Raw genomic sequence first — 22,681 nt, 5'->3', positions numbered from 1 at the left:
CTTGTCGCTAGCAGAGTGAGAGCATACAAGCCAGGTCTCCACGGCTCTAGTCTGTCCATTTTTTCTGCGAAAATGACGTCACTTCCGGTTTCGGCCAGGTAATAGCGGACATACGATAGCTCACGCTGACATCTATTCCAACCTAGGAAGTGTTGCGAACAGCTGATCGGATCGGCAAAGGGTGTTTCTGAAATATAATGTTTTTGTTGCTGCAAGTGCTTTTTATGCAATTTTTGCAAAGCTATATGTGGAAGGAAACCGTGACCTTTTTAAGTTTTAAAGGGTTACATAATCAGGCCCCATCTTATCTTAATGACCTTGTAGTGCCATATCACCCTATTAGAGCACTTCGCTCTCACACTGCAGGCCTACTTGTTGTTCCTAGAGTATTTAAAAGTAGAATGTCTTAGACGTACCTACTTAATGCTGTGTCGAGCTTCAGTTAGCGCTGGATCATTGAACTTAGCTCATTAGTATAGTCGCTAACGTGTTTACTATTCTTTTTCCCTCTTTGAATTACTTTCTCACCTTTTCGTCTTTTGCACTAGGAGTTGGAGGTGAATGACCGAAAAATGGTGCGGCTACGTCCAGATGCCTTTCTGACCGCTCCGCACAGACTATGCACTTTTTTAGTTGTTTACTTATTTATTGTTTTGTTTTACATTCCCAAGTCTTCTGGTTTTATAGTTTACGTCGGTAACAACTTTGCACATGTATTCTTGGACACTTTCAAAGCTGACCGGTCCTGGCCGACTGAGATACTACGCAGCACGGACAACAACAATGGACAGGACGCTCAGGTGAAGAACAAAGAAGCGCGGGGGAAATGCGTTGGCATCCGAAACAGAATGAGACAGCAAGTGCACCGCACACCCCTGCCCAGTATCCTGCTGGCCAATGTACAATCGCTGGAAAATAAGCTGGACAACCTAAGAATCACCTTCCAACGAGACGTGAGGGACTGCAACATTCTGTGCTTCACGGAGACATGGCTGACCCCACCGTGCCGGACCGTGCCGTAACTCCGTCAGATTCATTCTCAGTGCTCCGGACAGAACGGCAGAGTTGAATAAAACTAAAGGTGGAGGAGTGTCTCATGGTAAGCAGAAAGTGGTGCGACGCCAGGAGCATTTTTATTTTCTCCAGCGGCTGCTCGCCCTATCTGGAATACCTGAGCATTAAGCTCTTTTTACCTGCCCAGTGGTCTACATCCCTCCCCAAGCTGACGCAGGTACCTCAGTGAACCGGGAGACTTTAACAAAGCAAACCTCAGACATGCCAAACCTTTATCAGCATGTTATGTGCCCGACAAGGGGGATAGACTCCTGGACCACTGCTACACGCCATACGAGCAGGGCTGCAAAGCTGTTTCACACCCGGCTTTCAGGAAGTCTGACCACAACGCCATCTTCCTCATTCCTCAGCAGAGATGGGCACTAACGCGTTACAAGTAACACGTTACAAGTAACACGTTACAAGTAACACGTTACAAGTAATGCGTTACTGTAATCCGATTACTTTTGTCAAATAACAGTAAACTAAGGGATTACTATTGCAAAAAAATGTAATTAGATTACTGTTACTTTTCCGTAAACGCGCTGCGTTACTACATTATGAAATCGTAATTTTGTTTGCGAGAGTGTCTCATGACAATGATGTAACCGTGTGCAACGTTCCTGGTGACAGATGTGTGCAGCTCAACAATGGATAATGTTTAATGCTTAAGTCAAACCTGCTGTGGAGACACAAACTGTTACTGAAGTAGTGCGAACGAAATGGCTCTTAGAGCCGACTCTTTGAAGTGAACAACGTTTTTTTTTCTCTCACCCTCTCTCTCGCATTTTTTCCCGCTTCACTCTGCACACGAGCCTTGTGCTTTGCGCTGGGCAGAGGGGGTGAGGGGGTAGTTACACTCGCAGTAGCACAGGAACAGAGCGGGAGGGAGAGAGAGAGAGCCAGGGACAACAACATTAGAAAGGTATAGTAATCATCCACAACTATTTTTGGTTGCAGATGATAAAGGATTCAGAAAGTTTATTCATGCAGGTCCATATGACAGAGAATATGCATCTTCTTTTTGTTTTCATATTTTAATTTATATGTAATTGTGTTGTGGTTTGCAGTGTTTTGTGTTGTTTCACTTTAAATTTGTAAAAGGAAAAAGCTGAAAATTTAAATAGTTAAAAGTTGAAATGTGAATAGTTGATTTTTGTATTATATGATTCATTTATTACATTTTATGTAGAGTGAATAAATAAAAGTATATTTATGGTGGCCCCTACAGACAAAGCACATACAAACTCAAAACACGTAAAAACACGTACAAACTCAAAACACGTACAAACTCAAATCACGTACAAACACAACAGAAGTGCTCGAGGGTGCTAGGGCGCAGTGTTGAGCTTTTGTTACCTCGTGGCTACACAAGCCAGCAAGTACCAACGACTAGATTTGGTGTGTGGTAGTAACAGGTAAATAAACTTTTTTTTTTAAATTATTTGAATATATATGAGTGCCTGTGTATAAATACACAAACAATACACACATGCTTTCAATTGTGTAATTTAAGTGATCTAGTAGCTCTGTTTTGAAGTTCAGTTAACTCTAGAAATGTGTTTTGGAGTTTGTACGTGTTTTGTTTCTAGGGGCCACCGCATATATTTATATAAACATGTGTAAATAAAACCACTTTTGTTTTACATTAGTAATTCCTTTTGTGCATAATTTTATATTATTGTTAATAATAAATTAAAGCAACAAAACAACCTCAAGAGCCGGTTCAGAGCCGAAAGAGCCGGTTCTCTAAAAAGAGCTGGTAATCCCATCACTAGTGAGGCCAGGTGCGGTGCACAGGTAGTGACGGCTTTACGTCTCGCCTGTTTGGATCCAGAAAAACAGATTATGAGTATTTTAGTGTTGGAGTAAAGGACTGGAAGCAGAGGGACTAAGATGCTGACAGTGGTGTTAAAACGTCCATAAATGTTATTCACTTTTGTACCTGAACATGCCAACTTAACAATCAGATAGTTACTGCAATACAAACTGCTGATGGTGTTTCCACACAGCGTCAGGCGGAGGGTCAAAGATAAGCCAATCAACATGTTAATAAATGAGAACAAACATACCGAAATAATAAAGAGAAATACTTATAATACGTACTGTTATACGTCATTATGGCGTTGTATTGTAAAGGACAGCAGACAGCGAGGTATCTGTCATGAGACGTGACAGCTAACATACAAAACTCAATGACAGCGTACGTGTACAAACAATAAACCTGCAGGAAGCACAGAGGAGCAGAAACAGCCCTGTGCTACCATACAGCTCATTCACAAACAGGCTGCACTGAAACATGTACATAGGTTCATGTAAGCTTCTGTTCACACAGGACTGTGATTCGGTTATTGACCCCCCTCTGAGGCGGTCAACGCGTCACAGATCACCACCTAGGCAATCCATTGATATCAGTTGTTCAGTCTCTGTTAGTCTGTCAGATGCGTTAAACACCAATTCTGACTCTTCAGTCGTACATATTGTGTTAACATGCAACAGGACGTGCATGTATTCAAGGGGGGAGGGTGTAACCCAGAGTAAAATCTGTTTTACTAGAGTTTAGTAATTTCCAGCCATTGAACGAATCACAAATACATGACTCCAACCACATGACTTTGCTCAGCCAATCGGATGGCATGTAGGTCGTAGTAAGTCTGTCCCGGCTTCCTCCAGTCAGATGTGTGGAGGCGAGCCAGGTGACAGAGCTGTTGCAGGTTTGTGTTGGCAAACACTTGCTTTTCCCGTTTTAATGCATTTTTAACACCAGCTAACTTATGCAACTTAGACGCTGATTACTGTGAGCCAGAGCCGTAGTGTTGTTTGAACTTTTAACTGACTGTTTGTATTGCTACCAGCTGACGCTAATTGGTTGCTGCCGGTCCAAACAATTTGATTTTTGATTTGACTGATAGATGTTGAATAACAAATGTTGTGAAGCTGTAATCTGTATATAGCAGTTGAAATGTTTCAGTTAAATCCTTATTGGTTAAATATACTGTTTGTTTATTTATAAATTGTGTACACAGGAACAAGAATAACTTCATGTTTTTAGCTTAACTGGCTGACATTTTTGTATTCTTGTGATTTCTTATTGGCCTTGTTTATTTAATGCAGGATGGAAAAAGATGGCAAGCCAGTGAACGGCTGGGAGCAGGACTCGTTCTGCATTGAAGCTTCCACTGGTTGGGTAGGAATACACCGAATACACTGATTTCCACAATCATACACACCATTCCCCCGTTTATGGACAATAGCGCTTGGACATCTCTCATGGACATTCAGATAAACCAGTGTGGACGTCAGTGTGGATCAGTGTTTTTGATGTTAACATGTGTTGTTTATGGGGAACTGTTTTCTATAGTGCTTGGTATAAGCCAGAAGAATTTGCTTAGTTGTCTTTGTGCACCCTCACTGGGTTTTTGATTAATTGAATAGCTGCAGCAGGAGCATTTAAGTTTTCCTTTTCTTGTTATTTTTCTTTGGTTTGGTTAAATACATGGTACCTGCAAAAGCATTTTGTGTTGTGTGTATTAATTACTGCCCATCAGCTCCAGTAGCGTTCCTAAATCTTCTGATGAATAATAACCTAATATTTCACTCAATACCTAGCCTGTATTAATTCATTAGCGCTTCATCAGTGTTACATAACCACAATCAGAGACTTGTTGGCAGCAATGATCATGATGTATAATATTGTAGTTGGTGAGAAATAGAGTTTTAAACTTCCAACATCCATGTAACCTCCAAGAATGAAACAAGACAGAGGAGAGGAAGTTACATTTAGCATAGTTTTTCTTTAAGTCACAAAATAAGTATAAAAAGATGACACTGTGTGATTCAAATAATTACCCCAAAATCTTCAGCAACATTTGGAAACAAAAGTTTTGTTCTTCTCTGAACTTTTTATCGTAAAAACCTGCATTAAAGACACCACCTTACCTGGTCACCTGTGAATACTCCTGCAGGTGTTTCCACCCATAAAAAGCTGCACCAACCACTGGGGTGCAGCTTTTTATGGGTGGATCTTCCACAAACTGACTCAATCCACACACAAAACCCCGTTAGCTAAGAAGAGTATGAGTGATTGGTCCAGTTCATGCCGAGAGGAAACCAATGGCCCTTCTCTGAGTAAAATGGTGATTGACACCGAGAGCATCTGTAGGACTGGAATAATCACTGTGTGACATAATAATATAAATGATATAAAATAAAGCATGCTAGGTTATTATTTCAAGAGAATTTCAATACAGATCAACTTTAATGAAAGCCTTGTGCATCCACAGGTGAATTTCCCAGGAGCTTTGTTGTCAGGGGCGAACTGCCCCTTGTAGGATCTCCAGAGAACTTTGGTCCTGGTGAGGGGCCGCACTGTGATCTTACAGGGCCTAAAAACAATAACTCAGCCTAGCCTCCTGTAAGTACTAACACTTCCTGTAAGTACTAACAGAGGGGGCTGAGGAAGTTGAGTGCTTTCTGGATTGCTTTGTAGTCATGGTGGGAGCTCTGTGGTCTGATCTTTGATGAATCCAGCTTTAGGAACCTGGAATGTCGCCTCTCTGGTGTGAAAGGAGCCTGAGCTGGTGCTTTAGGAAGGTTACATATAGTCGGGATTGTCTCACCTTGGTTTCTGGTGCTCCAGGAACCAGTTTCCTGGAAGCAGCCTGGACTTTATGCATCTTGGAAATGGTGGGTATTCTTGTATCCCCAAGTTTGCTGCCTGCACATTGAGTTTTTGGACAAGAGGGTTACTTTCCTGCACCATCTGTTAAACCTCTTCCTGAGTCTCCCTGAGTCATGCCACCATGCCCACCTCTCTTAACCCTTTAAGACCTACCATAGATCCAAGTCCACCAGAGCGTCTCTTCATATTTTTACATGCTGTAGTGCCATTTTTGGGAGCATTTCAAGTTGCTATACGTCAATACAACAAATTTTAATAATATGTATGCATTAAGTGTATAACTACATAAATTGCATATTTATTACACATATTTCTAGTTAACAATTAAACTGTAGGACGGAGGTAGAGAACTTGTCCTGCTGGTGCTCAGAGAATAACCTGAAGCTGAACATCCTAACACCAAAGAACTCATCATGGTCTTTAGGAGACACAGACGGGTCCACTCTCATTATGAATGGAGAACAGGTGGAATCTGTCACCACCTTCAGGTTTCTGGGCATCCACATCTCAGCTGATCTCACCTGGACCCACAACAGCATCGCCCTGGAAAAGAAGACCCAGCTGTACCTCCTGTGTCCTGAGGACAAATGCCCTGGACCAGAAGCTGCTGCTGGCCTTCTACTGCTCCTCAGTGGAGAGCAGGAAGGCTGCACAGAGGGTCATTAACACTGCCAAAAACATCATTGGCTGCCCTCTGACACCCCTGGAGGTCATCACCTGATCCTCCTTCACAGGTGACCACGCCCACCACCTGCTGCCCTCTGGTTGGTGCCTCAGGTCAATCAGATCCTACACGTCCTGTTTTCTACATATTATTTTTGTTGTATATAAACTCCCCTTGTCTTTTATTCATTCCTGCTTTCTACTTTTTATTCCTGCACAGTTGGTGCTGAACACACAAGATTTCACTGTACATGTACAGTGGCAATAAAAAGCTATTCTATTCTATTCTATTGTGTTGCTGGGGGATTGTTGCCGGATGTATGCATGTCTGTACCATGTTCAAACACAGGGATGGGCATAAGCGCACATGGCACCAGGACACCAGGTAACAGGTCGATGATCAATTTTGTGATCATCAGATCTGCAGTCGTGTTTTCTGGACGCCCGGCTGAAAGGAACAGAGCTGATCACCAGCTGGTGGTAAGTGGGATCAGGTAGAGGGGAGGATGCTGGGTACAACATCTAAACATAAAGTGAGGGTGTGCTGGGAGCATCTGGCAGAGCGTCCAGTCCACAACATCTTTAATTCCTGGATCTTGCAAAGCTTCAACAGCCTTTTGAGGGAAGCTGAGTGGACCACACCGTCATTGTTGAAGCTGTGCACGGAGCTGTGGCCACATGGCTGAATATAAAGAAATGAAGAGCTTTTGCATCTCAATGTATTTCGATTCCATAGGATTAGGATAATCATTGATTATGAGTTTAACCTGGGAACATATTTCTGTTTCAGCAGTGCAATATGTAAGAAAACCTCCTCATAACTTAAGATATTGTGTCTGTTTTGTCAGTCCTGTTATTTAGAAATTGTTCTTTGTAACCTGCTGGTCACAACAAAGTTGAAACGATGACGAGCTGTTTCATGACCAGCTGTGGCCTGTTGCTGATTCCAGGCATGGAAGCAGAAAGCAGATGGAAGCATGGAGCAGAAACAGTGTGAACATCAGAGAGGATCTGAAGCAGGAGGAACGGAAACAGCCCTGTGCTACCATACAGCTCATTCACAAACAGGCTGCACAGAAACATGTACATAGGTTCATGTAAGCTCCTGTTCACACAGATAACCACAATCAGCAGGACGTTGGCGCAGAGAATCAATACGTATAAAGACATAACAACCGTGAAACAGAAATATTTCAAAGTACTGATGTCGACGTAAGCAGCAAGTGTGAAGTATGAAACCTTTGAGGAGTTTATGATGAGCTGGATTTTGTTCCCCTGTGTCGTGTCTTCACTGTGATCCTGCAAACACACGATTTCTCATCATAAGCCGTCATCACATGATCAGAGCAGGAAAAACACGTTTCTCTCTTTATGTTAATGAACACAGATGTGCTACAAACATCTGTCAAAGTATCTACTTAAAAGTATTCTCTGTACACAAACGTACCATCGTGTGTTTGTGAAGCTTTCCCTTACTGCTGCCACGCTCACTGAAACTTTCCCCGATCACAGAGGCAGTCGTCACTAAAGCTGGAGCTTTGCTGCGGATCGCTGACTGATGCAACAAATCAGCAGAACAAAACCTGACAAAGACCGCCTACCTGCTCAGGGAAATGATGTCAGTCTTTGGCCTTATGAACAGCACAGTCTGCAGAGGCCATGAAACACAAACTTTCCTGATCCTGGACACTAAACCACCAGAACAAGCTATACAAAAAATGAAACACAAAATAAACACGAAAACTGAAAAACTGCCTGACTGATTTTTTTTGAACCAGTAGCACTCACAAGGGTGCAAGATGTTCAAAAGCCTGTGGTGTGATATTGAACTTTGTGTCTCTTTTTTCTCCTCTTGCAGTTGCACATCATTTTCTTATCATCCTAACACAAGTCTCCGTGAATATTAGGGAGATGTTAGTTGGGTCCTTTGGGAGAGGAACTGTGCTTGTTTCTGCTTCTTTTCCAGGAAGAACTTTCGTAGGGCAGCAAAAGCAGGGCCAAACGTCGTGTGTGTGGTAGTGCGATCTTTAATCCATGTGGGAAGTTTAGAGAGCGTATACTTGCCATTGTAAAATGTGTGCATGGGTGGAGGAGGGTTGAGGAGGTGGGGAGGCAGATTGACCTGTTGGGGACAGAGGTGGGGGCCGAGTCTGACTGAGGCCATGTCCACACTAATACGTTTTTGTTTGAAAACGCATCATTTTCTCTCCATCCAAACTGAGACGGCGTCTTCGGTCAAGGAAAACGGAGCTTTTTGAAAACGCTCTCCAAAGTGGAGACATTTGAAAATGGTTTTCAAAAACGATAATGCATTTTAATCATGTGATGCAGTCATGTGACCTTTACAACTAAGATGGCAGATGGCACGAAGTGGGATGGACTCAAGCGCAGACAAGGCAGCTAGAATACAGTTCCCTTTATTACTATACAACACCAGGTGCAAATATATACAAGTGAGAGGGCGGAGGGAATTCAGGGCACAGGGAAATCTGGGAAAGGAGCTCTTCACACACGAGGGACTTCACAAAAACACAGCACACCAGCAAGCCCGCACACCAAGGCTTCCAGGGAAACAGAATTCCTGTTTACAGACAACAAGTGATCAATCCAAAGGGTCAGCGATACGAAAAGGCAGCAAGAGACTAGTACTCCGGAGCGTACTACCGAGGTTACTGAATAGTCCAGCGACGAGATGTTTCCAGCCACTGCCTTAAGTAGTGGATGAGTTCAGGCGATGAGCCACAGGTGTGTGATTAACTTCAGGTGTGAGGGCCAGGGGCCCGCAATGAGTGTTCCTGCTCTCATTTACTGTTTTAGCTGTTTGGTGGTTGTTGAAATGTTGTGACGTTTCACCTGAGATTCTGGAATTTTGGGCAAAATACATTTAGCCTATATTAAAAAATCGATTCAGGATTTTAATGAATCGATATCACGTTATCCAAGCCAGATTTTAATCGATGAATCGATTATTAAAACCCACCCCTATATTAAAGTCCTGTTTGTGGCACATTAGTATATGTGAGGGGGCAAACTCCTCAAGATGGGTGGTGACCATGGTGGCCATTTAGAAGTCGGCCATCTTGAATACAGCTTTTGTTTTTTCAATAGGAAGAGGGCCATGTGACACATCAAACTTATTGGTAATGTCACAAGAAAAACAATGGTGTGCTTGGTTTCAAGGTAACTTTATTCTTTCATGAGTTATTTACAAGTTTCTCTTTGTTCACAGCCATTGACATGTCGAAGAGGTTAACACGTGAGGAGAAAAATTGTGTTGATATCCGGTGAATGCAGTAACCGGGTCATTGCAGCAGATTTCAATGCAAGACTCCCGACGAGACCACCCATCTCCCATGCTACAGTTAGCAAACTGCTTGCTAAGTTTCGTGAAACTGGTTCAGTGTTGGATTTGCCAAAATGTGGACACAAGAAAACTGTCAGTAATGAAGAAACATCAGTGGCTGTCCTAGCTTCATTCAGCAAGAGCCCACAGCGTAGCACTCGCCGCATGTCACTGGAGACTGGCATTAGTCGAACATCCCTTCGGCGGATATTAGCTACTCACAAATGGCACCCTTACAAACTCCAGCTACTGCAGCATCTCAGTGAGGATGACCCAGATCGGTGCACAGAATTTGCAGAATGGGCAAAACAAAAACTGGAACAGGACCCTCGGTTCACGCAGAAGATTTTGTTCAGTGATGAGGCAAACTTTTATGTGAATGGTGAAGTTAACAAACAAAACCACCGCTATTGGTCTGACACTGACCCACATTGGATGGATCCCTCCAAGACTGCTGGAACAACAAAAGTAATGGTTTGGTGTGGTACATGGGGCACAACGACAGTGGGTCCATTCTTCATCAATGGAATGGTAAATGGTAAATGGCCTGTATTTATATAGCGCTTTACATATCCAGTCATCCACCCATTCACGCACACATTCACACACTGGTGATGGTAAGCTACAATGTAACCACCCTGGGGCGCACTGACAGGCCACTGGATATTTGAAATTGCTACATGATGATGTGTTTCCCTCTTTATGCACTGAAGCTGGCACGTTCCCTGAGTTTTTCCAGCAAGATGGTGCACCACCACATTATGGGTGCAGGTCCGAGCATTCCTAGATGAACAGTTTCCTGGAAAGTGGATTGGTCGTCGTGGGCCAGTTGAATGGCCCCCAAGGTCTCCCGATCTGACCCCCTTAGACTTTTATCTTTGGGGTCATCTGAAGGCAATTGTCTATGGTGTGAAGATACGAGATGTGCAGCACCTGAAACTACGGATACTGGATGCCTGTGCTGGCATTTCTCCTGCGGTGTTGCTATCAGTGTGTGAAGAGTGGGAGAAGAGCATGGGCAGCACATTGAACACATTTTATTAGTTGTCAGAAACTTGTGGAGTTTGCCCCCTCACTAACCCTAACCCTAACCCTGCACCCAAAATATTTTATAGTTCAGCTACACTATACTATACTGATCAATCTAACAAACTTAAACCTGCACCATCCTCCCTATTCTGGTATTTTAAAGAGTACTTAGCAGAAATATTAAACAACCCAACTAATAGAGTTGCCAACTCCCAGCAAAAAAAATAGGCAACCACCCCCTTCCTCCGCCTCGTGATGCTTAATCAAGGTAATCAACTTTAATGTGTGAAAAAAGCTCAGAAATCAATTATTTTTCTACAATAATTAAGTAGATTCAACATTTACAGACTGCACAGATGGCGCCTTCCGGGCGACCGTGGCTCAGGGGGTTGGGAAGCACATCTGTAACCGGAAGGTTACCAGTTCGATCTGTCCTGGTCGTTGTGTCCTTGGACAAGACACTTTACCTACCGCCTACTGGTGTTGGCCAGAGTGGCCGATGGCAGCCTCGCTTCTGTCAGTCTGCCCCATCTGCAGAGATCTACAGCTCAGGTGGGGGAATCTGTCCGTAGGACAACTATTAGTCGTGCACTGCACAAAGTTGGCCTTTATGGAAGAGCGGCAAGAAGAAAGCCATTGTTAACAGAAAACCATAAGAAGTCCTGTTTGCAGTTTGACACGAGCCATGTGGGGACGCAGCAAACATGTGGGGGACGCAGCAAACATGTGGGGGACGCAGCAAACATGTGGGGGACGCAGCAAACATGTGGGGGACGCAGCAAACATGTGGGGGACGCAGCAAGATATGGTCAGATATGGTGGTGGCAGCATCGTGCTCTGGGGGGGCTTCTCTTCAGCAGGGACAGGGAAGCTGGTCAGAGTTGATGGGAAGATGGATGGAGCCAAATACAGGGCAACCTTGGAAGAAAACCTCTTGGAGTCTGCAAAAGACTTGAGACTGGGGCGGAGGTTCACCTTCCAGCAGGACAACGACCCTAAACATAAAGCCAGGGCAACAATGGGACGGTTTAAAATAAAACATATCCATGTGTTAGAACGGCACAGTCAAAGTCCAGATCTAAATCCAATCGAGAATCTGTGGCAAGATCTGAAAACTGCTGTTCACAAACGCTGCCCATCTAATCTGACTGAGCTGGAGCTGTTTCAAAGAAGAATGGGCAAAGATTTCAGTCTGTAGATGTGCAAAGCTGGTAGAGACAGACCCTAAAAGACTGGCAGCTGCAACTGCAGCAAAAGGTGGTTCTACAAAGTGTTGACTCAGGGGGCTGAATAATTACGCACACCCCACTTTGCAGTTATTTATTTGTAAAAAATGTTTGAATCATGTCTGATTTTGGTTCCACTTCTCACGTGTGCACCACTTTGTGTTGGTCTTTCACGTGGAAGTCCAATAACATTGATCCATGTTTGTGGCTGTAATGTGACAAAATGTGGGAAAGTTTAAGGGGGCTGAATACTTTTGCATCCACTGTATAACAACCCTATTGTCACAAACTGTGGTTCCCTGAGGTTCTTTTGAAAATGTTGTCTTCCTTTACATCATCAAGTGCCCTGAGATGGCTCATATTAGACTATATAAATAACATTATACTAAAATTGATACTAATGATTTAGGCATGGCTTTGATTAGTAGTGTAGTGACTTTTCTGTGGTCCAAGTATAAAGTATAATGTTAATATTCACATCAAGCAGCAATAACACAGAAACAATTATCTTTTCTTTCATTATTTAAACAGTTTTCAATAATCTGTCTGGGAATGAAGACACTTCCTCATTTTTTTACATTATTTTTATTTGACTGATTTTCAATGACTGTTAGACATGTCTGCATCAGCATAAACAATATGTCACATGTAGAAACGCTCATTCTTCATATCAGTGTAGTTTATCTCTTATTTCTCAATCTGAACAATTTTGATAAATATCCTGCTCTTCCCTACATAACCTAAAAGCAGATTTTTACATATGGTCCGTATTTTGGACATGTTCAAGCCATACATGACAGGATTGAAGAGGGGCTGACATGTAAGAAAGTACACTGATAAAAATATCCGTAACATGTTGGGAACATGGCTCATATCAAACCTGCTCTGTAGTATTTCAAAGGAACCCCCAAAAGAAAAGTTGAGCAGAGAAGCGAGGTGAGGCGTGCAGGTGCTGACGGCTTTCTGTCGCGTCTGTTTGGATCCAGAAAAACAGATTTTCAGGATCCTTGTGTAGGTGTACAGGATTACAGATACTGGGACACACACTGTGACAGAGGCGGCAGTGAGCTCATAGAGATTATTGACTGTGGTGCCATGACACCCCAGCTTGATAATGGAGTGATTGTTACAGTACACTTTGTTAATGACATTTCCACAAAGCTGCAATGAAGCACTCAGACATGTTGTGACACAAACAGCAAGTAAAGGGGGGATCCAGGTCACAGCTATCAGAAGGGCAACTTTATTAGACATCATTAGTGTGTGATATTGAAGAGGATAACAGATGGACATGTATCTGTCATAAGACATGGCAGCTAAGTTACTAAACTCTACACTTGCATATAAGTAAATGCAGAAAACCTGCAGGAAGCACAGAGGAGCAGAAACAGTGTGAACATCAGAGAGGATCTGAAGCAGGAGGAACGGAAACAGCCCTGTGCTACCATACAGCTCATTCACAAACAGGCTGCACAGAAACATGTACATAGGTTCATGTAAGCTCCTGTTCACACAGATAACCACAATCAGCAGGACGTTGGAACCAACTGTAAACATATACAGAGACAAAATAATTATGAAATATAAATATTTAAACATCTGTGTATCAACATAGGCACCAAGAGTAAAATATGAAAACTGTGTGGCGTTTCTTATGATCTCCATGGTTCACAGCAAGCCAACACTATCCACAGGATACTGTACATTTAGAAGTATTCATGCTATGTTAGTGATCCTTTCACCTGCTTTACACTGTGGCATGAATTAGCCAAAATAACCACACAAGCAACAGATTATACCACTGAAGGATCATCTGTGACAAAGATCTCAAACTTACCTCCGCACTACAGTTTAGTATATGTGTAGCATCAAAAGTGTCTGTAGTCATGTGTAACATGGGATACTGAATGACACACGGACTGAACTGTGACTTCACCTCTGCTTCATTTAAGCTTTTCACTTTAGTCCCACAGCAGTCTGGTGTCATCACCAAGGGACATGCTTTGCAAACTAAATAACTCTTTTAAACTAAAAAAAATAAACAGTTGCGTAAAAGAAACATTAGTAAATCAATCTCAACACAAGGCCAAAGGAAGGGCAGACTGAAAGTATTGATGGATGAATGCATGAGTGGAGGGATGTTTTTCTCATTCACTCATGGAGATGTAGCAATGGCTGTCCATGGCTGCCACACAATTTATTTGCTTACAGTGTCTTTCCCTGTGTAATACCAGAAATCACACAGAATGATGAAGACCATCTCTGAATGGAGGAGGGGTCTTAAGGTTAAATCCTTTGCCATCTTACAATGCTGTGATTGCAGCCATTCCCCAACTGTCTGTGAATGGTACTCATGGCCATTGATCAGTGGTTGTTGATCAATGGTCATGAGAATTTGCATATCAATGATTAAGGAACTGACCTCCCAGCCCATTGTTCCTTCAGTGGGCTGGTTTAAAAGATTGAAACCTGCAGTCAGCTGAGACTGAAGACGTCACCTGGATGGGTGACAAAACGTTTCTCCCACTGAAAACGTCCAGATGAACAGAATCAACTTTCGGGGAAACATATGACCCCCTATGAGCAGCACTTTGGTGACAGTGGGAAGGAAAAACTCCCTTTTAGCAGGAAAAAACCTCCGGCAGAACCAGGCTCAGGGAGGGGCGGGGCCATCTGCTGTGATTGGTTGGGGTGAGAGAAGGTAGACAGGATAAAGACATGCTGTGGAAGAGAGACAGAGATTAATGACAGGTATGATTCAGTGCAGAGACGTGGGCTAGACGTGTGAGATGGCTGACTTGAGTCCTGTATGTTCTGAGGGAGTGTGATGGCAGGAGGGCAGGCAGGTGAGGCACAGAGAGATTTCCAGAGGAAATGTGGGTTATCTGAAGTCCAGGAGATGAGCTTAAGTCTTGGGTAAGAGTTCTGGGGCGTCTGGGAGAATTAAGGCACAAGAGAACAAGGTAAGTAAAGCACCTGACAAAGACAATATGGAGCATTAGAGCCAGATACCAACATGGAGTACCTGACAAACTGGCGGAGAAGGAACATCAGTGTAGGGCTTAAATCCCTCCAACCTGATTACCTCAAATCAGCTCCAGGTGAGTGAAGCTGTTGAAGATATGATGGCCCAGGGGTGGATACCAAGGGGACTGAGGAAGTTTCCAGCCACTCATTCAGATCATGACAAGGGATTTCTATTTGGATAACAATGGACAGTCTGAGCCGGAACAATGGAGTCAGTGCAGAAGGTTATGTAGTCGGTGATGCACTTAGTGAGCCCATTGATGTCCTCACCGTGAGGCTCAAAGAGTGTCTCCCAGTGTGTCATCTCAAAACAGCCCTTTTGGAGGGGAAATGAAGATAAAATCTATTAGATGTGTGAATTTTTACTGAGGTAGTTTTTCGTATATACTGCTGTTGAGCAACATAATGGAAAATAAGAATTATTCCTCAAATGAACTGAAGATAATGCTAGCTTAAGCTGCAGGACAGTATTATGTGTATTAACATCTTTTCTAAATGTTTCTATAATTGATGCAAAATTTGATATTTTCTAGATATCTTATTCTGCCTGTGAAACAAAATTTACCTCCATCCTAAAGGCTCTGTAGGAGAGGTGAGTGTTTGAACTATACATAGGGCAGTACTTAAGGGGTTTAAGTACATTTAAGCTCTACTAAATTGCATTGCAAATGTTAATAAAACTGTCTCTCCCCCTCTCCTCCTTCTCCAGTGAATGCAGCAGTGTAAAGTGTGCTCAGTATCAGTTAAAGGTAGATTGGAGCTACTTATTTATTACAAACTCAAACACCTACACTTTGGACGCCCATGCACATTTAAGACATAGAAGGCCTTAATTGTGACCCGTGGTCGGTACCTATTTAAAATAGGCACACAGTCAGTTAAAAAGGGTTTCATTTTAATACAAAATAGAAGTAACTGTAACAGCGGCACCTAAAAACAATTAAAAACTTTACTTTATTAAATATGAAAAAAAAAGATAAAATTGTATGATTGCCCGTGAGACAGGATAAGTGCTGCGGGGAACTGGTTACAACATATCACGCATGTTAAAAAGGGACGGCAACTCACAGAGAACCCCAAATGGGCAGGACACTATAAAAAAAAAGGCAAATCTTCAGTGCCGTCTTCACTCGGGCCCACTGCTGTGCATGCAAAACGCAGCAAGACAAAAAAAGGATTTGTTTTCCACGCAGCGCCTTCACCGTCGGCAGCTATATATATATTAATATATATATAAAAAGGTAAAACACTAAAAACAATGAATATCTGTGGTGCCTACTGATACAGAAAAATACATCAAGACGTTGCTGATGCTCTTGGACCCAAGTGTGCACCGGGCCTTGTGTGGGTTCCTCTACTCGGCCTAACAGGAAATCATTTGGGAGCTGGGGCTCTTGGCCAAACATAAGAAAATAGGGTGACTCACCCGTAGTTTGATGGATTGTGGTATTGTAAGCAAAGGTAAGCTGCTGCAAATACATGGGCCAATGACGCTTTTGCTCAGGGGGCAGGGTTCTCAACAGATCATGCAGAGTCCGATTAAAACGCTCACACTGGCCATTACCTTGTGGGTGGTATGGTGTGAGTCTTTTCCACACCATATAACTGGCACAGCTGCTAAACTACTGCTCCTGTGTTGGGTCTGTGTTTCCACAGGCCCCGCTAGTTTAGAGCCTATTCCTCATGAAGAAGACAAGACATAACAGAACATCTTCAACCAGTTTTTAACTCGCTAACGAGGGAAGCCTTGGTCAAAACCAGGCGGTGGAGCATAATGCTCATCACCTGTCTCTATCCCAAATCCTTCAAAGAGCAGTGTCTCTAATGACACAGTTTGCTCTGATGGCTGACACTGACAAAGCATCTGCATTGCCATTTATACGGCCTGGACGATACTTAATTGAAAAATCAAAAGAGGAAAGCTGAGCAGCCCGGCGCTGTTCCAAAGCTCCGAGCTTTGCTGTGGTCAGATGGCTCAAGGGGTTGTTGTCTGTATAGACGACACATTTGTTACCCAGCAGATATTCTCTAAATTTTCCAGTCATGGCCCATTTCAAAGCTAAGAATTCAAGTTTCATGGAGCTGTAGCTGGACACGTTACGCTCTGTGGGCTTTAGTCCTCGACTAGCATAAACTATAGGACGCACCTTGCCATCGGCTTGCTGTTGTGAAAGCACTGCACCCAGACCCCAGTGACTGGCATCAACCTCCAAGATAAAAGGTTGTGAAAAATTAGCATAAGCCAATACGGGGGAATTCACCAACCAAGCCTTCAACTCTTGAAACATATTTTCATACTGCTCAGTCCAAACGTCCTGCAGTGTACGCTTGGAGGGGCGTTTGTGCTTAGTCCGAGCCAGCTCGGCCACCAGCTGGTGAAGCGGGGCAGCTAGGGATGCAAAACCTGGAACAAAGCAGCGATAGTAACTAGCAAACCCCAACAATGACCTCAATTCAGCAACAGAGCTAGGAGTTTGCCAATTAGACACAGCAGATATTTTATCTGGGTCTGTAGCTACTCCATCCTTGGAGTTCACATGCCCAAAGTACTTTACCTCTTTACCTGCAGAAAACAGCATTTTTCCAACTTTGCCTTCAAGTTTTGTACCCGCAAGGTCTCCAGTACTGCTCCTAGGTGCTGAATATGCTCATGTGGGTTAGGGTGAAAGTCATACAGGAAAGGACGAAATTGAAGTTGACCCATCTTATGAGTACAGGTCTGTTAAAGATGGCTATCATTTCAAAAACAACTGTTTCTTGAATTCTGATGAGTTGCGTATATCACTTTGTTTGTATGTGGAGGATTTTGAGACCTGCAATCCCCTAGGGACGTCTCAAAAGAAGCACAAGCTTTTTGGTGTTTATTGGATACTAGCAAACCTGCCCCCAGGCTGTCACTCTGCTTTATCATCTATTTATCTCGCTGTGCTTTGTAAAAGTGATGATGTTAGAGCATATGGTTATGACAAAGTTTTGGAACCTCTTGTGGAAGATCTTAAAAGTTTGGAGGACCATGGTGTGTATATTGCTTTGTTAGGGAAATCTCTTAAAGGTACTTTGCATAGCATTGTGGCTGATAATTTGGGAGCACACAGCATTGCTGGCTTTGTTGAAAATTTTTCTGGTGATTACTTCTGTCGGTTTTGCACAGCAAAACATTGTGATATCAATTCTCACGGTGTTGCTTCAGGGTTTTTTGCCTCCGAACTAAAGCAGTTCATGCAGAACGTTAAAAAAGCCTCTGAGAACAGCACACAGTACTTGGGGGTTAAACAACATTGTGTTTTTGCAAAACGATTGTCCCATTTTCATGTAGTCTCTGGTTTTCCTCCTGACATTGCTCAGGACTTATTTGAGGGTATTGTGCCAGTAGAGGTGGCTCAATGCTTAGCATCACTGATATCCAAGAAGTTTTTTACAATAGATGAGCTAAATAAAGCTATATTGTCATTCCCCTATAAATGGTCAGACAAAACAAATAAGCCACATATTGTGTCACAGAGACTCTTGGGTCTGAAAACAATTGGAGGCAATACCCATGAAAACTGGAATTTGCTGAGGTTGCTCCCATTTTTAATAGGACATCGTGTGCCAGAAAATGAGCCAGCATGGCTTGTATTAATAGTTTTAAAAGATATTGTTGAGTTAGTTATTGCCCTTGTACATACTGATGAGTCCATCTCATATCTTGAAAGCAAAATAGTTGAACACAGCAAAAGTACCAAGAGCTGTTTTCCTGTGTCAGACTTCTACCAAAGCATCACTATCTTGAGCACTATCCTCAGATGATAAGGTATTTTGGCCCTCTTTCAGCAGTATGGACAATGCGATTTGAAGCCAAACATCATTTTTTTAAGCAAATTGTCAAACACACCAGTTGCTATAAAAATGTACCTTTGACTTTGGCTTCAAAACATCAGCTGATGATTTCTTTCCACATCAGCTCACCGTCATATGGTAAATGCAACCTAGATGCACATCATACGTCCCCAGTTGTTTCTCATTGTCAAAGTGTTGTGTGGGTGGTACAATGAACACTACAGAGCCTTTGAATTAAATATGTCCCCTTCAAGAGAAAATCAAGCTTCTAGCACTGAATGAACTCTGTGACACTTATCCATTGGCTGATTACATGTTGGCCCAATCCCAATGGTGACCTTAAAAAGGCACATCATCATAAAAGGTTGGTTAATTAGGAGTTTTGATTAGTTTGCAATTTTGTTTTTACTTGACTACATTTTTGTTTTTGTTTGGGCATAGAGCTACAAGACAGATAATGTGCGGTGCTAACACATGTGTTAGACCACCCAATGTAAGGTTTATGGTAGATCGGCCCTAAATTAACAGTATTGGTAACTATCAAAATTATTACCTCCGCCAAGGAAGTGATGTCTCCAAAATCAACTTAAGGATTTATTGGTGGGAAATTCACAAAGTCTTTTAACTTAGAAACTCATTATTACAAGTGTAGTGTTTATTGTCAACATATAGATTTTACCATATAAAATTGTTTAATATTATGTCACTTTTGACCTCTGACCTCTCCTTCAAACTCAACAGATTTTTCTGAAGGTCAAAGTGACAGTATTGTTATATAGAGCTATTTAAAACTATGTTTCTTGCTGCCATTGGTTATATTTACAAAATATAGCCGTATAGGGATTCTAAATATCACATTTCTTTGGCTCTCTGATGTCTTCTGCCCAGAGAGTGAGCTGGCTTGGCGGAGGTTTGCACTCTGTGTGCTTCCTGTTTATGTTTCTGTAATGGTCAATCCAGTGCTTAAATATATATTATCCATGAATTTTTAAATGCACTGTTGTTTTGTTTTTTACAAAAAAGCAGAAAAAATTGTTAAGCACATTATAATTGTTTGACTAAGATGCCAACACTGCAAAAACTCAAAATCTTCCAAAGTATATTTGTCTTATTTCTAGTCAAAAAATCATCAGAAACTGGAGAATTTTCATTTGTTCCATTTTTTTATTTATTTCAAGCAAAAATAACTTGTATTAGGTGAAAATTCTCCAGTTTCAAGATGCAATGTCTAAAAACAAGTTCTTATGTTACTCTGTAGCTGAATGTGTCTTATTTTAAGTCTAATGAGATTATTTTGAGTAGAAAAAAGACTTTTGCAGTGAAATTACAGTTATTAAGTAGCACTCCTGAACAGAAAAATACATTTAAGTGGTTGATTGTGATGCTTGATTAATTTCTGATTTCTCAGAGAAGTCTAGTATGCCAGCTTACATTTGAGTATAAAAAGATGACTTCAGTTGTAAACTCCTCACTCCTCCTTCTTAATGTTAAAATGTGGTAATGCACTGAAAAGGAAAGAGACTTCTAAATTTTTAAAGTAGAATCTGAAGATAGCCTTTATCTTTGACCTCAGTAAACATGGTTTATGGTTCCTGAGTGTTTGTGGTCTAAGTTGCTAGTTTCATATTCATTATGACATGGTGTTCATTGTACCCATTAATATGGAAAAGGACAGTGGACTAGTGTGTGCTCATTGGCTAACGATTGTTGATTAACTAATGAGGGTACAGTGTCTCTTGGTTCCATAGGCAGATCTACGCTGTGCTAACGACGTGCTATTTAAAACGAAAGCTGGAAGGGCAACTGTGGAAACGCACAGCTTAAGACTTCAAAATAGAAATGAACAAGTGGTGACATCATTCTCTTTTTATATACAATCAGTGGTTATAAGCCATTTCTAGCGCGAGCAGTTGTGTAACTTTTTCCTCTGGAAGCCTGTCGAAATTCAGCCCTGCTGATGGAGGGTTGTCAATCCGTGTGGCCTGTGACATTGTTCTTGTTGTAGGCTTTAGCTCAGGAGGTAGAGCAGGCCTACTGATCAGAAGCTTAGTGGTTCGATCCCTGGCTCCTTAAGTCTGCATGCCAGGTATCCTGAGGCTACAAGAGTAGATACTAATACTAATGATCTGTGGTGCGTTTATTGGAGTATGAACGGTAGTTAGGAAGCACTAAGAAACTTAGAAGAATGAATCGGTGTGATTGGATGAATGTGGCATGTTGTATACAGCACTTTGAGCATTCTGGGAGAGTAGAAAAATCAGTCCATTTCACAACAAAACAAACTGTAGAGTGGGATGCATCGCTAAAAATTTGTAATATGAAAAAAATTATAGCTTTTTGTAAATGTGACCTTGTGAGATTTGAGTTTGTGACTGTATTTTTATGTGTCAACTTCTCTTTTTAGATAAATGCAGAGTTTAAGCGCATTACCACCATGCAGATAGATGTGCTATCTGACAAACTTATAAAGGTGTTCAAAAAGCGAGGAGGACAGATAGGAAGAAGACTGCAGAATATTCTGGAACCCATGGCCCAGGTAAGAAAGAATTTTAATTTGTGTCTACAGTTTAGGGGAAATAATAATTTTAACAAAATGCTGCTTTTCACCCTTTGCCAGGATGATGTTGATCTTGTGCGTGAATGTATTATCAAGGGGCTCTGCGTGTACCTCAACGAAGACCCCAGCAATTTAGTGACAGAACATGTGGTAAGTGTTATTATAGACGGTCAGTTTTATTGAAAATAAATGTGGTTGCTTCATGAACTAAACCCCCCCTCCCAAAACAAGCTAAAATCTCTTACCCCTCGGCTGTAAAAGGCTTTTATTGCCACAATGACGCATGGACAACTGAACCACAAAGTCGTGTAGGATTGTCAAATTCATCCCATAGGTGCAGCTACTAAAAAGATTTCGAATCTCAGTGACCTTGACCTCTGGGATTTTGAAAAATATCAAACTTATGCCACAGGTGTATCTGCTGGTGACTGGGGGATACCACTGGCAGCCCCCAGTTTGTATGTGTTTTTTATTCTAAAATGAATAGACATAACTGAAAATGATTAGACTATATTTAGCTATGAAATCTTGTTTTATCTACATGCTGACATGCCACAATTTCACTTTTTAATGGACACATTTAATAAATATTGGGGCCACCTTATTTATTAGAAAAATACTGTATGGCCTGGAAGACTTTATAAAAAAATATTCATGAAATACTTGGATCCAGCTAACGTCTGGGTTTTAGATCATAGTTTAGTACAGTTTAGATGCTAGTATCTCCACATTTATTGCTTTTGACAAAATTAACATAATAACCAAAAACCAGACTAAATTGACAAGCTTGTTTTGTGTCAGTCATTACTTTGTAAAAATACTGCTTTATTCAGCGTCCTTTCAGGCAAAATGTAGTTACCTACTAATAAATGGGTTGAACGTCACCTTAACCAAGGGAGAAAGAGATACAGAGACTTGTCCATATGGGTTAGAGAAGATGTTTAGGTGTTCATAGTTGAACACCTCTTCATTCTCTGACAGTATTCTGCTTCTTTGCAATGACCAGTGTTCTGTTGAATTTAATTTTGGGAATGTGCATTTTCCAGGCCACAGATGAAGGAGTTATCCAACAATCTATTGAGGAAACAACCATGGGAATCTAAGACCAGAGAGTCTAGCAGGATTTGGATAACTGTGCCCTAGCAGCTGCTATGCTATTTGGATTAATGTACACTTTGAACCTGACCTACCCACCAGAACTGAAGTTTACCTTCGAGGTATTCCAGAAACTGGTTATGGAGCTCGAAGGGAACAGCCTTTCAAAGAAGGCCCAGGTTCTGAAG

At 41.9% G+C, this 22,681-nt stretch overlaps 2 protein-coding genes across 2 annotated transcripts; both read right to left on the bottom strand.

Moving 5' to 3' along the window:
• Nucleotides 1-1,370: 1,370 nt before the first annotated feature.
• On the bottom strand, nt 1,371-8,561 carry LOC148099715 (olfactory receptor 8G2-like). The gene is given in 6 exon segments (XM_087851700.1): nt 1,371-1,436; nt 2,829-3,155; nt 3,158-3,313; nt 7,397-7,696; nt 7,845-7,952; nt 8,343-8,561. Coding segments are annotated over 6 exon segments (1,176 nt in total).
• Nucleotides 8,562-12,682: 4,121 nt separating this feature from the next.
• LOC148099714 (olfactory receptor 11A1-like) lies at nt 12,683-13,660 on the bottom strand. The gene has a single exon (XM_087851772.1). It carries the CDS (start codon nt 13,658-13,660, stop codon nt 12,683-12,685), a length of 978 nt encoding a protein of 325 aa, XP_087707898.1.
• Nucleotides 13,661-22,681: the final 9,021 nt, after the last annotated feature.

This window comes from Neolamprologus brichardi, chromosome 14 (assembly GCF_056152115.1).
Source record: "Neolamprologus brichardi isolate AB-2024 chromosome 14, ASM5615211v1, whole genome shotgun sequence".
In the NCBI taxonomy this organism is placed as follows: Eukaryota; Metazoa; Chordata; class Actinopteri; order Cichliformes; family Cichlidae; genus Neolamprologus; species Neolamprologus brichardi.
This window is presented reverse-complemented; position numbering and strand designations above follow the sequence as displayed.